The sequence below is a fragment of the Dryas octopetala genome, chromosome 4 (genome assembly GCF_963921425.1).
Source record: "Dryas octopetala chromosome 4, drDryOcto1.1, whole genome shotgun sequence".
Taxonomy (NCBI): domain Eukaryota; kingdom Viridiplantae; phylum Streptophyta; class Magnoliopsida; order Rosales; family Rosaceae; genus Dryas; species Dryas octopetala.
Genome location: NC_141369.1, coordinates 1,944,139 through 1,965,119, shown reverse-complemented (window position 1 = coordinate 1,965,119; position 20,981 = coordinate 1,944,139). Strand labels below are relative to the sequence as shown.

Genomic DNA, 20,981 nt, shown 5'->3' with positions numbered 1-20,981 from the left:
TTAAAGGCAACACTGATTACACACCATAAGTGAATCAGAAATAAATTTCATGTCTGCTATCATATACAAAAAGGGGGAAAAGAGAAACGACAAGTATTTTCTATCCAGGTACATCTTTTCCCTAAATTGTTTCACATCAACAATGGATGTGAATTGTCTGAGCATGAAATACAGAATACAAGTGGATGTAAGTATATTCAATCTTCATATAGGTGGAAAGGAGATACAAATGAATTTCAATATCAATTACTATATCACAGAAAATCTACTCTGAGTTAATCAGAGGCCAAGAGAGAAAACCTGGCAGAAACCAAAGATACAAGATAAGGGAAGAAAGAAGCCAACAAACCTCTCACAATAATCAAAAGCTCTGTACGAAATTGAACCTCCAAGCAGGAACAGGAAATAAAACTTCAAATCAAATCTTCTGATGAGATTCGATAAGCAATGCATTTAGCATGATATGAACCGCAGCTTCGTAAACAGGCAAATCATAATGCATTCCATCCACCGTACAACGAACCCCACAATTCCAACTCAAGGACTCGATATCCAGCAACAAAAGGGGTCCTCCGGATTGGCGCAAAAGCTTACTTTTGTGAAGCTGTTTATCATATTCACCACGCAATGCGTCAGTCATCTTCTCCCTCTTCTCCTCCGTATTCAGCATCGAGTTTATCAACGTCGGCATGCCAATCCAGAACAAGTGCGGCGATCTGGCCGGCACTGATCCCATTGCAGGCTCGGGCGAAAATGGCAGCAAAGAAACCGCACGACTCCGTAGTGATTTCAATGAAACACCAAAATCTGATGCGTTGGTGAAATGAAGCATATGCCATAGCCCAGAACCCATGACCAACACATCTGGGTAATTTCGATTTCGCTTGAAACCCATCACCAAATTAGTCAAATTAACAGCATAAGGAGCCCAAATGAAATCCAGTCTCATCCCAAACTCACCCACCACAATCTGATAATCACTATGCCTTTTAAACAGATCATTCCTAACCTTCTCCACACGCTCTGAATCCAAAACAAGACTCAACAAAGAAAGCGCCACATACCTTGCTTGAGAGTCCCCTGCCACCACAACCCAAGATCCGTTAAGCAAATCGGAGGCGTCGGAACGACCCAGTTTCTGAAACCCACAAGCAAAAACAGAGGCGGAGGCGGTCCAGCTCCACGACTTGTCGTAATTGACCGAGTTGTTGTCGAGAGGGTTGAAATTGGGGGACTGGGTGACATCCCAAACGACGTCGTGGAGGTGGGAAATGCAATCCCGGCGGTTTTCGAAGACGACGACAGAGGAGACGGAGGTGACAAAGTCGTTGACGGAAGGGAAGTAAGGGGTGAGGTGGACGCCGATGGCGAGAGTGATGAAGAGGGCGCCGCTGAAGAAGAGCATTTTGTTGCGGCTGAGATGCCAACCCGCCATGCCCATTGGGACCAACACCACTACGCACGCCGCCAACACTCCCAATTGCACTGCTCCCAACATAATATTCTTCTCATCAATCTATAGATTTCTCTCTCTTCCCCAACATCTGATCGACGACCAATTCAAGGCCTTGCAAATTGAGCTCTAAGTCATTGCTACAACAAATTGACTATTACTTTTTCTTTGAGTCTGAAAGGAACGTATCACCAACGACCACGACGACAACAAGAACAGCGCGTCTTGTAAGAGTTGTGTGAAGTGATATTTCGGGGTTGAATTGCAGACAATAGAAATTAACAAAGACTTGTGCCTATTTCATATTTGTGGGTTTTTTACAAGACAAATCAATAATGCCAGATATATCAAATTTATAGGGTAATTTAATTTAATAATCCGTTTTAATATCAAATGAGCGTTTTTGACCCTCCCTCTCCAAAACTTACATTTTTAACCCTTTTACAATTTTTCGGACCAAAATACCCATTATATCTATATCATATGTAGACCGAGAATTCCATAGGTAGACTAGAAAATCGATAATTTGCTTTTCCTCCACTTTCTTCGCCTTCCAAACTCCGATAGCCGTTTTCTTGCCACAGATACTTCACCGAACCACCGTCAATCATTATATCGTCCACATCTACAACTAGGCCGTGAAGAATCAACGCTGCCCCACGTGCTATTATACGAACCCTAGAAGTCGACTGTGGCTGCCCTACGAAGGTATTTCAAAGATCCAATTTTTTTTCTTAGTTTTCCCAGATCCAATCTTTGTGACCTTATGTTCGATTCAAGAACCCACAAAGGAATGTATGATTATTGAAATGATTACATATTTATATCGACTGATCTGGGTTCCACTTTATTAGGGTTTAGGTTCTGTTATATATAATTAAATTATGTTAATTTTTTTGAAAGATTTGAAGAAATGTTGTTTAAAACATGAACCCCAACAAGATGATGTATGTTGTGTCAAACGCATTTAGAATGTGCTGTTAACCATATATTTTTCATAGCTCACAAACATCAAGAAACACACTCAATATGATTAATTGAATAACTAAATAAAGACCAGAACACTTACATGATGCCATAGTAAATAAGTCTTCTCCTCTCTACAATCCTTAGTGCAACTCAATATGGTGCTGAAAATATTTTGCAAGTTATTATTGTGAGAGCAGGGACTTGTCCTTATATAGTGGTGCTAAGATTAGAGTCCTCCCATAAAGGTCTTACTTCTATCTCTAATCAAACACTCACTGCAATAAGAACTCCTTATTCATGTTCAATTAGGACTTCAATAATCCTACTTATTAGGCCCTTTATTACTTGTTAAAACATAATCATCACGTGTCAAGCAACATCTAGACTAGTCTATTACAACTCTTTCATGGACTATAAATTATGATGAGTTGTTGTATCCTAATACAAGATGATTAGTCCATAAAGAATTCTTACATTCCCTCACTTAGACTAATTATAATGCTCAACAAGTACACTATAAAGAATAGACCAAAAATCCTTAGTGATCAAATGAGTTGCAAAAGACAAAACCTAAATGTGATTTAATCAATTATTGGTTTAACATGGAACCATAGAAAAGATCTTGCAGTACTGAAAAAGCAAGCATCCTATGACCACCAATGTAAACAAATAATCAACCAAGCCACTAGTATAAAACATGCAAACAATGTGCTTCCTTAAGTGATTCAAACTTGATGCACATTAGTCCACCTTAAGATCTAAATAGAATCTGCCTTAATTGCTTCAAAGAAGCCTGTAAGTTTCAAAATGAAACTACATTCCAAAATTTGTCATTCAACAAAACCAAACAACAACATCCAAATAGCTATTTCAAAATAAAAAATTATATTTTTGAAAAACGGTTACAAAAATAGAATAAGGTTCTTGAGATAAAATTGAAATCATGATAATAAACTGACAAATGATGTTTAATCTAGAATTGCACTTTAACAATATCTCTGAAAAAATTAGTATACGATCAAGAACTTAAAATTAATCAAAAGTTTGATAAAAGAATAAACACAAGTCTACAGCATCAAAAGACTATAAAACTCTCATTCTGGTAACATGTTCCTTGAGAAACTCCTATAGACAAAGACTTAGCAAGCGGGTCAGCAATCATTGACTTATTGTCAATGTGTTCAACCATAATTTGCCCTTCTTTAAGTTTGTCTCTAATTAGTACGTATTTCACGTCCATAAGTGAGCATTAACCCTTAAGTTTACAAAACATTTAGCTCCCACTAATCAAAGGTCTCACTAAGCCACTTATAAAGTAGAAATTTAATGAACATATATGCCCCCAGTTTCTACTATAAGAGCAAAAACAAGAACAAACAGTCCATATATAATAATCACATAAATGATTGGAAGACATTATCAAGCTTTCTCCAAGCGGCTATTGTGTATGGCCGTAAAGTCATGAACCACTTGAAGGCAGCACTTGTGAGCGAAGAGACAAACATACGCATCTTCAGAGCTTCATCTCTGGCATGCTCTCCGCATTCGGCCGTGAACCTCACAATATGCTCAATGGATGGGATCTTGTAATCCTCGCCAGAAAACATGGTAAAATCCGGCTGTCAGAACTTCGTTGGATATTCATAATCCAAGATTTTCCGTGAACAACAAAGTGTATTTCAACCTTCGGTGCCTGCCCTGATCTCCCACATATTCCTGGAAAAGGTTTTCCACAGCAGTTGTCACACCCTAAACCCCGGGTATGCAACAGAGACTTTTCTTAAATATCTCGAGGAATTAATACAAATTAAGCGACATTAATTTTCCAAGACACTCAAGAAACGTTGAGCCTTTTTTATTTAAATAGGCTGGATTGGATCAGAGTACTCATTACACAACAAGATCTTTTAGGGAAATAGTAAGATCAAACTAAATAAGTAAATAAAATTAACCAACTCGCTAGGGTGGAATAATTAAATTAGCACCCCAGAAAAGGGACTTACCAAACTATAAGTAAAACCCACATAAGTTTACAAAAGGATTAAACCAAAAATATCATTTTTCAAATGGGTTGCCAATGGAAAACACCCATGAGAAATCAAGAACCGCTGCAAAGCAAAAGACATGAATACAGAGACCTTGAGACACCAGACAAGAGAATCCAAATTGAGCACCTCTCAATCGAGATCTCTTCCAAGAGACAAATCTGCATAAGCAAGTTTACAGAAAAGCCCCAAATTTTTTTGTTAGGTTTAAATTAACAAAAATCTTGGATCCCCAAACTTAGATTTCTCAAAATCCTTTTACCTATTTCGATTTAGAATCGAATCAACTTACCCAACCACAAAAGATTGAATAAAAAGAGAGCAAGAGAAAAAAAGATGAGGATAAGGATGACAGGTGATTACCTGTCAGAGGATGAGAGTTGTTGTGTGCTGCGACGGAGAGAGAGAGAGAGAGAGAGACCCAAAATTTTCCAAATTTATTTTGGGATTTTTCCTTAATTTCTAGAATTTTTCTAGAAATTGTTGGGCGGAAAATCGTATTTTTCACCTTGAGCTTTAATTGTTTGACCAACTTCGACTAGAGTTTTGACTCAAGTTAAACCTTTAAAAGGTAGTACTTTTACTCACGAACCCAACGGAGCAAGTCTCGTATTATTCCGAGTCCGGGAGATTATTTTATGAATTTCTCAAATTTTTTTTAAAAGCATTTTATCCTAGTTTGTGGAGTTTGAAATTTCTGAAATTTTTCTAAAGGGAAAATTGGCAATTTGACCTCATAGTTAATTAGTACTAGTCAATACGAGTCTGTAGTATTTTTCGGGGTATTTTTCTGAGTCCCGAACTATTTTTAATTAATTTTTGAAGTTAAAAAATATAGGAAAAAGAAAATAAAATAGGAAAATCACCAGATCGCGCTACGTGGCATGATCTGGAGCGTCCAACGATGCATGGCAGCAAGATCTGATGGCTGCATGTGCAGCCAAGTGTCAGGGCATGCACCACGTGTCACTTCCTCATTGGCCCAAGTTGTGACGGTTGACTTGAGTCAACTCGGTCAACTCGAATGAGTCAACCGAGTTGACTCACTCTCTCCCCTATAAATAGTGCCTCACACCCCCAGCTGATCTTCACAATTCAGCCGCATGCTTCCCAAGAGAGAGCTTCTCTCTCTCCTCTCTCTTCATTTTTCTCTCTTCTTCAATCTTGTTTTGAGTTTATCTTGAGGTAGTGTGAAGACTTTGTTTTGGTGAAGTTTTTTAAAAAATCATTTCTGAGCTCCATAGGTAATTTCTTGATTCCTGTCGAATTTATGCTAAAATTTTGTTAAATTAATCTCTTGTTAATTAGGCTATTTTAATCTTGTTACTTAGCAAGTCTAGTAATACCGAGACTCTACCCGTGGGAAGTCTTCAACAGGTATACCCTTAACTCAGCTTATTTAATCTGCTGTTGTTTAAGTAGTGGTTATAAATGAAACGCCGTTTAACTGTTGTTATTAAATGAACTTAATAAATATTGAGGTCATATCAGTGGTAACCAAATAACGTGATGACTAAGTTCAGTCCATGAGCATACAGGCGTTGGGTACTGAGCCAGAGCACCCTCAGTTTCCCCATGCACTGACCTGGTCACGTTGTAAGGTTCATATCTAATCAACCTCCTCGACAATAAATTAAAATAAACTTAGAAACCACACGATCTGACATGATTGTCTGCCTCGGGGAGCAGGGTCATGCCGAATCAAGAATTTAGAGAAGCCTAGCAAGTTACGCTAGTGCCAAACCTCTAGATTTTACCTGGTCTTAACAGACAAGGTCGAGAGTACGTTTAGTACGTTCTTAATGGCTGTTGTCGGATTTGGATCTCCAGTTTCCCAACAGGTACAAGTGGGACCCAGACACAGGAAATGGATCAAGTAAGGGACACACTTTGGTAAAATAGGTAGGGGGAAGGTACCATATCCCGGTTATTGGATTTCCTGCCTATTTTCGTACTATATGTATATGAAAATGTCTTTCACAGAGAATGTGCATGATTTTTGTATGGCATATTTGTGTGATACCTTGGACGACCTGAGAAACGGAAACGTGTTGTGACCTTGGGTTTCGATCCCCTAAACCTCCGGAGGGGTAAATACGGACTGATTAGTCGAATGTCCTTCTGGGGAGGCTAACCAATGTGGTATTACCAGGTAAATGGATACTCTCACCACAGTATCGAGGTGGTGGTTGAATTTCCGATACTGGCGGTTGGCCTGTATGTGATCGGTCGCAGGTATGTTTCTGAACTATGTCACGTGACAGGAAGGATTTTCACTGAAAAAGATGTATGAGCATGCAAAGACTTTACTCACTGATTATTGGCATAATTATCTTTATCATTACTCGCTTTGGTTACAATATTATTGGTATTGATACCCTGTTTTTGGGTGTGCATTGCTTTTAAACTGTTTTCCTTGAAATCCTATATTTTCGAGTATTGTTTCAAACCTAACCAGGATTTTCCCTCGAGGGGAAGCGATGAACGTATGTGACGCTTACCCCCTACTGTACTCTTGTGAGTGCAGATAATCCAGTTGTTGGAGACCAAAATTGAGGTCGTGGGTGTGGCACTTGCAGCTTGTCAGTTTCAGCCTTGCTATCTGGTTTAGATCCTTTCTTTGGATCCGTGGTGGTGTTTTTCTTTCATTCTCGTAGGTGACATCTCCCATTGGCTATCCATGAGTCTAATTTGTTGCACCACCTTGTTGAAGACTGAATCACTCTGGCGTGGGTTGGACTATCCTGACATATCTGTTTATCTACTGTTTTTTTTTTTATGTAGCACTATGGTTAGTGTATTTGAAACACATAACCCTCACGGGTTGGTACTCCTTACAATAATTTATAATATGAGGTATATTAAGTAATTCCTTCCGTTGTATTTTTACTACTCTGATCCAACCCGGATTCTTCAAATAAAAAGGGCTTAACTCGTTTTAGAGAGCTTGAGAATATAATACTCGGGGTAAGGGGTATTATAGTCTCAGGATCTTTAAGACGGGTGCTGCTGTGGTGTTTCCAGTTTCGGGGCGTCACAGAGAGAGAGAGAGAGAGAGAGAGAGAGAGAGAGAGAGAGAGAGAGAGAGAGAAAGAAACACCTCGAAGCTCTAGTAACTCAAATCACCGTCGAAGGTGTTGGATCGGTTTTCGTTTGATTCTCCTTCATGATTGACTTTCTAGACTAAAGGAAGACACCACGACGATCAGTGTGTCGAGAGGATAATGTTTTGGGTGGTTAGTGTCGCAACTCGTCAGAGAGGGCAGATCGCCGTCGTGAAGTTGAATTTGTTCATCGTCGATTTCGACATGGTAACTAGTTTTATGGACAAGCGAAGGGCAGAGAAAGCGAGAGGATGAGGAGAGGAAGATTTTAGGGCAAATTCGACTGCTGGGTTTTGATCGGAAAAAGGGTGCGGGAGAGAGAGGAGAGAGAGAAGAGAGAGAATGGAGAGAATGAGAGCGAGAGACAGAGAGAGAAGGTAAAAAAGATGAGATATTTGTGATTTTGTGTTTTGGTTGGGACAATAGCGTTTAAAAGTCATGAGTGTGAGTGTAATAAAAGGGGTTTAATGACTTATTAAAAAGAATAAGTCATTATATCAAAAAAATCGGTGTCTTCTATTTAAGTTTTTGTAGTAGTGAAGAGAAAAGAAAACCAAACAAAAGAAAGTAGGGGGTAAGCATCACATACGATCATAGCTTTCTTCAGCGGACCCTGCTAGGTTTGAAAACTTTAAAAATATTTCCCTTTGAAAGATTAATTTCCAAAATCAAAAAACATTTTTACAAATTCGTTTTAACATCTCAGCTACAATAGTATATGGTAAATATGCATAAAAACCCATAAATAATAATAACTCAGATAGTCGAGAGTGTCATGGTAAATAGGAATAGGAACTTGCAATTGAGATACTGTATCACTACCACCAGATCAATCATGGGTCTCTGCTTCGCACAAGCACACGTAGCCACGTGTTAGCTTGGCTAAACTCCCCATAATGTATTGATCAATTCTTCTAGAAGGTTTAGGGATTTGAACCCAAGGTTACGTACCACGCTACCCGAACTCTCAGACCAAATACAAAAAACTACACATACACACACAAAGTTCATAGTCAGGAATGTAGAATAAATCCTCCTACCTGGAATTCAATGCTCTTCAAGTATTCTCTTCCACAAGCCTCCCACGTTCACACACACTATGAATATGATGAATAATGACATAAAGAGCAAAAAAGGAGAATACTTTGGAAAGTTAGAAATTTAAATTCACCATATATAGAAGTTTTTATTTTTTATTTTTTTTATACAAACTAACCTTCTTTAGTCATTGGTGGTTTCTCTTACTGTAGGAATCACATTTAAGCCTCTATTTAACTCCAGGGGATAGAAAGGAAGGTGAGCTCAAGAAACAATGGGTGTTTTTAGCAATTTTTCTTTGAAACTTTTATTTTAAATTTTGTTTATACATCTTTGTTTAATGTTGTAAAACAAAAAGTAGATCACATACAACCTTATTATAGCCATAGGAACAAGTTTTGAGGGTTGAAAACAAAAGAAAATGAAAAACAAAGAAAAATGAAAATATGGAAATTTTTGTTGAAAATTCGCATTTACGTATGGCGTCCTTTCTGGCCTTATAACTTGCGTTTTAACAGTTTATTTTGCATGACTTTTATATGGTTATAAAGAGGTGATGTAAAGCTTTAAAATAAGTATAAGTTTGCTTAATTTGGTGAAAGTTTGATAGGTTAAAAGTCGAGTAAAAAATGAGATAAAAACTGGAAAAGAATTATGGAAACAGAGGCTGTTTGAAGAAGATGATGAATAGTGTCTAGCCAGCGACCCCCACACGCACCGCCGGCACGTGGTGGCTGTTTTCGGCGACCTCCGTCACCCAATTTTGACCCTATCAACTTCATTTTTCGATACGAGTCTATTGGTATAAGTTTCACATCAAGATGACACCTCTAAGTTAGAGTGTGAATTACACTCTCCTTAAAAAGAGAGTGAGATAAATTTAAATTCAATTAATTTATATCTAAACTATACATTTTTAAATTTTTTAGACCCGAACACATAGGAACGGACCAAGAAGGAACCCGTGCTCAAGAAATTAAGGTAGGGTCTCTATTCCCCAATAATTGGACTATATTACAATTAATCCTTGTGTCATGTTGTGTGATTTATTTTTTTTGTGATGATATTTATTTATTAAATGTATCAAGTTCATTATATTTGTGGATGAACTTTTATTATTAATCTTGTTATTATTGATACCGTAGCTGTGCACTGTGAAATTTCTTAAGTTTGTGATACACTCAAATTGCATAAGATTGAATTATCATTAATGTACAAATTAATTTCTCTACACATGCATTATTGTTTATCTTTACATGCATAATCATAAGTGCATAAGGAAAGTGTAGTCGTGAACAGTGTTAACAAAATAATTAATTGAGACACCAAGAAGAGAGGGAGATGGACTTGGTGGTCTCGTAATTTATTGTTGACACCAAAGAGAAAGAGAGATGTACCTGGTGATCTCATGATTTGTGGAGGAATTGTTGAAAAAAAAGTGAAAATAATAATATTCAAAATATTTGGACTTAAGGGATGGACGAGTGTTGGCTCATTTATGGGACATTCGTGGACGTAGTGGTAGGATGCACGATATAGGACGTGTAGACCTGTTTGTCTTGGGTATGTGTCAACAAGAATAGTTAAGAAGTGAGTACATACATTTTTATTGCATATAACTATAATCATTACTCGTTTTCTTTTTCTTTTCTTCTACTGAGACATTGATTAAATGTGATAATTGGCCATGAGGGATCACTATAGCCTACTGAGCCTTAAAAGTTCACACCCTAATAGATTGTGTAGGTGACGGGAATATGATCGATGATGTGGAATACCCAAGTGGAATTTAGAGAATTTGCTGGAATGACATGTTTTGTTTTATTATTAATAAATTGTAAAATTTAAGAAGATAAACATCTGGTGTAGTACTCTTGGAACAGTAGTTTTCTAAATAAAGTTTATTTTCATACTTGGTTTAATTAGTCTCTTAAATTATTCTATCTTATTTTATTTTCCTTTCTTTTCACATCTTAAGTGTAGAAGTAATTTTATTAATCTGCGATTATGATGTAAGTCACGCTTCACTCCGAGATATTAGATTTTATTCAGTATTGGGGTGTAACAAGTTGGTATTAGAGCATCTAGGTTTGCTTAGTCTGGGGATTAAGAATATAGATTAAAAAAAATATATATATTTAACTATTAGAAATTATTATGGTTTTCTTGCCTTAATTATTAATCTTATTTCTTTAGTCGAACTAACCTTTGATGTGTTTGTTTTTGAAATAGATATGGAACCAATTCAGGGAGATGATCCTTGGGGAGGATTCCAAATAAATGTACAAGGGCAAGTAGCACCCCTTGATATAAACGTATACTTTGGCCACACTCATGAAAATGCTAGAGCTTTCTATTTAAATGAAATCAAGGAGGTCCTGTGTTCTTTTCCACACCTTCCATATGAGACGCGAAGAGAATTAGCGGAGTACATAGTTAGGACTTATGCTCACATTGCTAATGATGCATTTCAACAGTCCATGAACAATGGACATGTTGCTGCCTTGTTTAATGAAGCACTTGAACAACTAATGCAAGAATATATGGCTCCCTCGGTAGTTCCAAGCTTCCAGCCTCATATGAGATACTACCTGAGTTAGCACAGGATGGATCCCGCACACCTCCCCCACCAGTTGAGGATGATAGTTTTGATGAAGAATAGGGTAGAGGGTTGAGGATGCTAAAGTAGAAGTGACTTTTGGAAGTGTTGTTTTTGAATGTGATATTATGACTATGGGCTGTTTAAAAGTAAAAATGTACTATAACCCAAATATGAGTATGAACTTTAAGTATTAAGTTTTTAATTTTGTTGTTGTAATAACTTCTTATTATAGGATAGGTAGACCTTTCCTTTAAACTTTTTTTTTGGGTGCTTATATTTTAATATTTTATTTATGATAAGGTACTGGTAAATATGAGTTATGATTCTATATTAAGATGGCTGGAGGAGCTGAGGATATGAACCACGTGTTAAATGGAAACGATGGAGTAATCGCCGCTATTCAAGACATGACAAATGCGATTCGTGAAAGCAACTGAGGGCATCCCGAAGAAGATGAAGTGGAACGAGTTATGTGAATTCAAGGAGAATTTCGAAAATCTCGACCCCCTGTTTTTAAGGGTATACCAGATCCAGTAATAGCAGAAGAATGGTTGCGTCAAATCAAGAGAAGTATGATTAATCATAGGGTACCAGAAGGACTACGAGTGACTATTTCCAGTTCCTATTTTGAGGAACTGACATATCATTGCTGGGAATCAGTTCAAGGGATGCAAGACACAGAAAATATGACCTGGCAAGAGTTTGAGAGGATCTTTCTTGAAAAATATTTTCCTGGAGTTATACAAGAAGCAAAACATGTGAATTCATGTACCTTCTCCAGAAGGACATGACTGTGGTCCAGTATCAAGCCAGATTTGAAGAACTGTCACATTTTGCGCTTTACATGATACCCGATGACGCTACGAAAGCAAAAAGGTTTGAGGAAGGTCTTTGACATGCAATCAAAGAAAAAGTGGATATCCTCAAATTAACTTGTTATGCAAATGTCGTAGATAGAGCATTTATAGCTGAACGAAGTTCTTCAGAGGTAAGGAAAAATTGGATTCATAAGAGTGTAAGTGGAGGACCTAGCAGCATGCACCCAAGATTTGGACCTTCTCAACTTCCGCCACTAAGATCAAATGTGGTAAACCAAGACTCGATAATTTGCTACCACTGCAGGCAAGCTGGGCATTCGCAACTATTTTGTCCACAATTGCAGACATACCAGACTCCTCAAGCACCTCAATCCCAGTATTGTGCTCCATACCCGCCACAATAGAACCAATGAAGGCCACCGATGGTACAATAGCCACCACGTCCCGGAAAGCAACCCACTCAAATATGACACCTCCACCTGGCATAAAACGTTCTGAACAACCTGCCCAGGCAAGAGTATAGGCTATCGAAGCAAAGGCAGGACTAGTAGAACCAGATATGGTGGAAGATATATTCCTAGTATTTAATTCTTGGGCTAAAATATTATTTGACTCCGGCGCTACACATTCTTTCATCTCTAAGTCATTTGCATTCATCCTTGGGTTAGAATCTGAATTCATGAAATTTTCATTGAGAGTTGGGTCTCAATTAGGAGGTGTTAGAAAAATCGATAGAATATGTAGAACTTGCATGATAGAAATAGCTGGTCATAAAGTATATTTTGATTTAATGACAATGAACATGTCGGAGTACGATATCATCCTCAGAATGGATGGCTCACACAATACTAAGCTGTTATCGACTGTAGGAGAAAAATGGTAACAATAAGTACATCGGATAGACAAACATGCATTTAAATTTTATGGAGATAGGGAAACTCACCATCCTAGATTAACTGTTAACTTAAAAGATGATGACTTTGTGAGCTTAATCGCTAACCTCAAGATCGAAAAAGAAGATAGCTCACGGATCAAGTTCATCCTAGTGGTGTAAGAATACGAAGATGTATTTCCAAATAATTTGCCCGGATTACCCCCTAAAAGAGAAATAGAGTTCACTATAGAAGTTTATCTAGGCACATCACCTATCTCCATACCTCCACATCGAATGGCACCGGTAGAGCTTAAGAAGCTGAAGACTCAACTTCAAAAATTTCAAGATAAAAAGTTCATTTGTCCCAACACATTGTCATGTGGTGCACCAGCTCTTTTCGTGAAGAAGAAAGACGGATCTCTCAGGATATGTATCGACTACCGCCAACTGAATAGAGTCACGGTGAAGAACAAATACACGTTGCCTCAGATCGACGATTTATTTGATCAATTGAGATGATCTTGTTTCTTCTCCAAGATAGACCTTCGATCTGGATACCACCAGCTGCGCATCAAGGAGGAAGATGTACCAAAGATAGTATTTCGGACTCGATACGGACATTACGAATTCTTGGTGATGCCATTCGGTTTAATGAACGCACTAGCAACTTTCATGGATATGATGAGCCGAATTTTTCGACCTTACCTAGATCGGTTTGTGATCGTATTCCTAGATGACACCCTTGTCTATTCCTCATCTAAAGAAGAGCATGAGCAACACTTGCATTACGCCTTACAAACGTTGAGAGAACACAAGTTATATGCCAAGTTTAGCAAATGTGAGTTTTGGCTAACAGAGGTAAAAATTTTAGGGCATATGATTTCTAAAGAAGGTATAGTAGTAGATTCTTTCAAAGTTGATGCGGTGTTGAAATGGAATCAACCGAAAAATGTTACCGAAATACGGAGTTTCCTTGGGCTAGCTGGTTATTACAGAAGATTCATAAAAGATTTCTCCCGACTAGCCGCCTCAATGACAAAGTTGACACGTAAGGGGGCAAAGTTTGAGTGGAAAGAGGAGTGTGAAAATTCATTCCAGGAATTGAAAATGCGATTAACCACTGCTTTGGTACTAATCATTCCTGAACGAGGTGTAGGCTATGTAGTATACACTAATGCTTCCTTACAAGGATTGAGAGGTGTCTTAATGCAATCTGACAGGGTCGTAGCCTATATCTCCCGACAACTAAAGTCACATGAAAAGAATTACCCTGCACACGATTTGGAGTTTGCAGCAATTATTCATGCTTTAAAGGTATGATGATATTACTTATATGGCGAATGCTTTGAACTCTATTCTGACCACAAGAGCTTGAAGTACCCTTTCTCTCAAAAGGAACTTAACTTAAGACAACGAAGATGGATGAAGTATTTAGAAGACTATGTTTTTAGACTACATTATCACCCAGGAAAAGCTAACATAGTCGCATACACATTGAGTAGAAAATCTCAAGGAATGATGGGAAGCTTACGGATTCAGAAGTTGAAGGTTGTGGAAGCCATTCCTGAGTATGATTTATACGTTGATGTCAATAACAATGATGATTATCTTTGCAATTTAATTGCTCGACCGAGATTAAAGGAAAAAGTCATTGAAAAGCAACAAGAAAACACATTCTGCAAATCCATACGTGAATAGCTCACCTCAGAAGATGAAAATGAAGGATGTACTGTTCACAAAGATGGTGGCTTGAAATACATAGGAAGGATATACGTGCCCGAAGTCTCGAAATTGCGAGACGAAGTACTGCATGAAGCTCATTTCTCTACCTACACTATCCACCCAGGTAGTACTAAGATGCGTTACGATCTTCAACAACAATACTGGTGGAAGGGCATGAAAAAGGAAATAGCAACATATATTGCAAAGTGTCTCACGTGCCAACAGGTGAAAGCAGAACACCAGAAACCAGCAGGGATGCTCCAACCACTACCTGTAGCTGAATGGAAATGGGATAACATCACAATAGACTTCGTGATAGGTCTACCGCGATCGTCAAAGGGACGAGATGTGATATGGGTTATTGTAGATCGTTTAACCAAATTCACTCATTTTCTACCTGAACTACTGATTCCACCAAAACACTGGGAAAGCTATACATTAGGGAGATAGTAAGACTACACGGAATCCCAATTTCGATCGTTTTAGACAGAGATTCTAAATTCACTTCTCTATTATGGGGAAGTTTACAACGTGCACTTGTAACGAAATTGAACCTTAATAACACTTTTCATCCCCAAACTAACGGACAGTCTAAGAGAACTGTCCAAATTTTGGAAGACATGTATACTAGATTTTCAAGAAAATTAGGAAAACCATCTACGTACCACTAGCAGAGTTTTGCCAATAACAACAGCTATCATTCTAGTATAGGGATAGCACCCTATGAAGCACTCTATGGAACACCTTATCGCCTTTGTGTTGGGGTGAAGTTAGAGAAGACATTTTGTTAGGGCCAGACTTGGTTCAGGAAGCCACAAAGAAGATAAAGATCATTAGACAACGCTTTCTTACTACTCAGAGTCGGTAGAAAAATTATGCACACCGACGAAGAAGGCCACTAAAATACAACGTGGGCGATCATGTATTTCTCAAAGTCTAGTCACGAAACGGAGTCAAGAGGTTTGGGAAATCTGGGAAACTTGCTCCAAGATTATCGGACCGTTTGAAATTCTCCAACGGATTGGAGAGGTAGCATACAAATTAGCATTACCTCCTCAACTCTCTAGTATCCATAATGCTTTTCATATATCTGTGCTTCGGAAATATTAACTGGATCCATCACACGTTTTGGATTGGGGGAACTCAGCGTTGACAAACAAGTATCTTTTGAAGATCAACCAATTCAGATACTTGATCACAAAGAACAAGTTTTGCGCATGAAACCATTCCATTAGTCAAGGTTTTGTGGCAACACGGGAATATAGAAGAAGGTACATGGGAATTAGAATCTGACATGCACAAGAATTATCTAGAGATGTTTCTTGACATAGGTACATTTAAATTCGAGGACGAAATTTTTTTTTAGGAGGGTAGATTGTAATGTCCAAATAATAATAATAATAATAATAATAATAATAAATAAATAGTTAAATAAATTATATTTATGGGCTTTAAAATTGGGCTAAATTTCTAAGTTTGGGCTACAATCTTTAGCCCAATTGTAAAGTTGTGTTCTACAAGTTAAAAAGCCCAACTTAAAAAAAAATGATAGAAGAAGGGATAATGTACACCAACGTCCATCAGCCTTTTTGATTAAGAACACCTAAGCTTTAGATTAATGGTGATGATCTCTTTAGAGGGATGAATCACTATCTAGGTAATGATTAGTTCCATTTCTTCATAACTGAATGAGCCCACTAGATGGTTAATCTAACCAAGATATTGGCTATAAATAAGGTGGTGTAGGTGTGCTTAAGAACACTCTTAAGCAGTAAAAAAGAATAGAGAAAAAGAGAGAGCGAGAGAGAGAGGGAGAGAAAGAGAGAGAAAGAGAAAGAGAAAAAGACAGAAAGAGAGAAAGCTTTGGAAGGTTAGAAATTTAACTTCACCATCTTTAGAAGTTTGTTTTTTTTTTTTTTTTTTTTTTTTTTTTCATACAAACTAACTTTCTTTAGACATTGGTGGTTTCTCTTAGCGAAGGAATCACATATAAACCTCTATTTAACTTCAGGGGATAGAAAAGAGGGTGAGCTCAAGGAATCGTGGGTGTTCTTAGTAATTTTCTTTTGAAACTTTTATTTTAAATTTTGTTTACACATCTTTGTTTAATGTTGTAAAACTAAAAGTAGATCATATATAACCTTATTATAGCTATAGGAACAGGTTTTGAGGGTTGAAAACAAAATAAAATGAAAAAACAAAGAAAAATGAAAAATCTGGAAAGTTTTGCAGAAAATTCACATTTTCGTATGGCCTCATTTCGGGCCATATAACTTGAGTTTTAACCGTTCATTTTGCATGATATTTAGATGGCTGCAAAGTGGTGATGTAGAGTTTTAAATCAAGTATAAATTTGCTTAATTTGGTGAAGGTTTGATAGGTTAAAAGTCGAGTAAAAAATGAGATAAAAACTGAAAAAAAAAAAAAAATCTGAAAAACAGAAGCTGTTTGAAGAAGATGATGAATAGTGTCTGGCTAGCGACCCCCACACGCACAGGCGGCGCGTGGTGGCCTGTGTGGCTGTTTCCGGCGACCTCCTTCGCCCAATTTTGACCCTCTCAACACCATTTTTCGATATGAGTCTATTGGTACAAGTTTCACCTCAATCCGACACCTCTAAGTACGTTAGAGTGTGAGTTACACTCACTTTAAAAAGAGAGAGATAAATTTATATTTAATAATTTATATCTAAACTATACATTTTTTAAATTTTTTAGACCCGAACACATAGGAACGGACCAAGAGGGAACCTGTCCTCAAGAAATTAAGGTAGGGTCTCTATTCCTCAATGATTGGACTATATTACAATTAATCCTTGTGTCATGTTGTATGATTTATTTTCTTGTGATAGGTATTTCTTTATTAAATGTACCAAGTTCATTATATTTGTGGATGAACTTTTATTATTAATCTTGTTATTATTGATACCATAGGTGTGCACTATGAAATTTCCTAATGTGATATACTCAAATTGCATAAGATTGAATTATCATTAATGTACAATTTAATTTCTCTACCCATGCATTAAGTTTATTTTTACATGCATAATCATAAGCACATAAGGAAAGTGTGGTTGTGAACAGTGTTAAGAAAATAATTAATTGAGACACCAAGAAGAGAGGGAGATGGACTTTGTGGTCTCATGATTTATTGGATACACCAAAGTGAAAATGAGATGTACCTGGTGATCTCATGATTTGTGGAGGAATTATGGAAGGAAAAGTGAAAATAATAATATTTAAAATATTTGGGTTTAAGGGACGGACGGGTGTTGGCTCATACATGGGACATTCGGGGCCACAGTGGTAGGATGCACGGTATAGAACGTGTAAGCCTGTTTGTCTTGGGTATGTATCAACGAGAATAGTTAAGGAGTGAGTACACACATTTTTATTGCATATAACTGTAATCATTACCCTTTTTTTTTTTTTTTTACTGAGACATTGATTAAATGTGATAATTGGCCATAAGGGATCACTATACCCTACTGAGCCTTAAAAGCTCACACCCTAATAGATTGTGTAGGTGACTGAACTATGACTGATGATGTGGAATACCCAAGTGGAATTTAGAGAATTTGCTGGAATGAAATGTTTTATTTTATTATCAATAAATTGTAATATTTAAGAAGATGAACATTTAGTGTGGTACTCTTGGAACAGTAGTTTGCTAAATAAATTTTAGTTTCATACTTAGTTTAATTAGTCTTTTAAATTATTTTATTTTCCTTTTTCACGTCTTAATTGTATAAATAATTTTATTAATCTGCGATTAGGATGTAAGTCATGCTTCACTCCGAGATATTAGATTTTATTTAGGATTGGGATGTGACAAAACCTGTGCACATGCCGATAATCTCCTGGACAATACCCCGCTCAATTTCGCCGAACGATTGCTCCATCCTAGTTACGGTTCCCTGCATGCTTTGAATCTCAATAGTTAAGCGTTCGGCCGCTTGGAGTTCAACCGTTTCCGCCATGGTCCCACTTGTAGTGATTCCCTTATCAGCTATTATTGCTGTAATTTCTTCAACAGTGTAACGACCCGACCCAAATTTTCCACTAGAAATTTAAATTTTTATTTAACTATGTTTTTAAGAGGTCTTTAAAGAATGTTGATTTGTATTTTAAAGATTTTGAGATTTATTTGGAAAATAAAAAGGGTTTTGATTTTAATTTTTATTTTGTTTTAATTTGGGGCTTGACCCAAAGTTGACTTTTAAAATAAATGAGATTTCGATTTTGACTTCGGGTCCGTTGGAAAGGTTTCGAGTCCACAAATTCGTAGACACGTAGCATGTGAAGTGAGGGGCAATTTTGTAAATTTATAAAAGTGGGTTTTAAATACCCAAAATCAAAAAAAATTTCTGATTTTTCTCTCTCTCTCTAGAATTTTCTAGTGACTTCTCTCTCTCCCTTTTATTTCTCTCACCCCCGCACTCTCTCCCTGTTTTCCTTTCCCCCGCACCCTCTCCCCTGCGCCATAACCCCAGCCATCCCCACTCACCATCGGCGGCCACCTTGCCGGCCTCGACCTCCGGCGAGCACACACCCCAGGCGCCGACCACCCCCCCCCCCGAGCCTACTCTCTCTCTCCTTGTTATCACTCTCCCCGTGTTCTCTCTTTGCTCTCCCCCTCTGTACGCAGCACCGGCCATCAACGCCGGCCCCCCCCCCTCACAGTCGCCACTCTCCGATGACCTTCCCTCAGGCCGGCGACCTCCCCCAGCGCTCCTCCAGCCAGCCCAGCCACCTCTGCGCGCGAATCCAGCTCGAAAAAAACAGTTTTGACCGCCGGCTTCTCTTCCCTTCTCCGACCAGTTTCCGGCGCCAATCACCTCCATCCTAGGTGGGTATCGTTCCTCTTTCATTGGGCTTTCATTCTCTTAAGCTTAGGTTGATTAATTTTGAGTAATTGGGAATTTGAAATTCTGGGAATTATAGCCATTTCGGGATTATCTTGGGTTTTCGGATTTGGGGGCTATTATGTTGTCATTTAGGAGACCCAATAGCTGTTTAGGACTGAAAAAATTAATGGGTTTGGTTGAAATTAAATAAAATTGGTTGAATTTGGAGTTGGGGCAGCCACTTTGGATGGCTCCTGCAGTGAGTCCGAACCCCCGCTGCCATTCGTGAATAAAGGATTAATTTTGGGCAATTGTGGAGTGAGTTATTGATCTTGGTCAGGACGTTTTTGGTTAGGCTGAGCCGGGAAGCTTCTGGAGTGTTTATGTAGGGGTTTGGGGTCTACGAGTGGAGGTTAGGAATCGTCGAGCTAGAATGGGAGTCGGGTGTGACGTTAAGTTAAGCACACATTTACATTTAAGTGCCTTGAGTCGGAACTAATTATATTTCGTTGATTGCTTATTCTATAGGCGACACGGCTGTGGCTCGTGACGATCCGACGGAGGATCGAAGCTAGGACTATCTCTGTGAGTGGACTTTTGTTTTTTAAAAGCATTTTTTAAACCTTATGAATTTATTTATTTGATTGTTTTGAGTTTTAGATTGAGATATAATATATGGGAGAGAACTTTTGACTTATCAAACGACTTTTATGAAACTTCATTATTTAATTATGTTAAGCATCTTGAGTTGATCTTAGATTTGATAAATAAATGTCGGATTTCGGCTTTTCATTTTCCCTCGTATATAAGTTTTAAAATATGGTTTTACTTGATGGATTATTGGAGTTGATAAATTTCTTTGGAAAGGACTTTAGCTTCTTACTCTATACATATGGTTCATTTTATTATTTCAGTTTTTGGTCGAAAAGATTGATTTGATTTATGTATTTTGAAATTAAGTTGGAGTTATGCAATGAGATTTTATGGAAATTAAAGTTCTTGGGAAAGTACAATAATTCTATTCTTGGTGAAAAAAGATTTATTTGGGTTATGGAAAAATGGTTTTCAAACCACCCTTGCAGTACCCTTTAGGATTATCGGATTTGGATAGGTCTTTGGGACCCATCACGGCACACATATAGGTTTTGGGCCGTGTGTCGGGATGCTTCGCCCTTTGGGGGCTGCTCTGCGTGCACGTATGACCAGGATTGCCTGCACGTGCTGATTTTATTCGCACGTGTGTATGGCTAGGATATTGCCTGCACGTGTTGGATTTCACTCCACGCGTGTGTATGGCTAGGATATTGCCTGCCTGTGCGATGCAGGAATTCCGCACAGGTGTATGGCCAGGATTATTCAGGGTATATAGCATGGTGGAAAATGAAATTGGTATCTCAAGAGTTTAAATATGGATTTTAAGTGAGAACTACTTTTCGAGTTTTATAACGATTTCGATTTTATTATTTTTATGATTTCGTTAAATTAAATGATTTGCTATTGGGAAATGTGT

The 20,981-nt window shown here is 37.8% G+C and overlaps 1 protein-coding gene across 1 annotated transcript; it reads right to left on the bottom strand.

Moving 5' to 3' along the window:
* LOC147286058 (Pmr5/Cas1p GDSL/SGNH-like acyl-esterase family protein) lies at positions 1 to 1,712 on the bottom strand. The gene has a single exon (XM_086241554.1). It carries the CDS (start codon positions 1,496 to 1,498, stop codon positions 419 to 421), a length of 1,080 nt encoding a protein of 359 aa, XP_086097680.1. The 5' UTR covers positions 1,499 to 1,712; the 3' UTR covers positions 1 to 418.
* Positions 1,713 to 20,981: the final 19,269 nt, after the last annotated feature.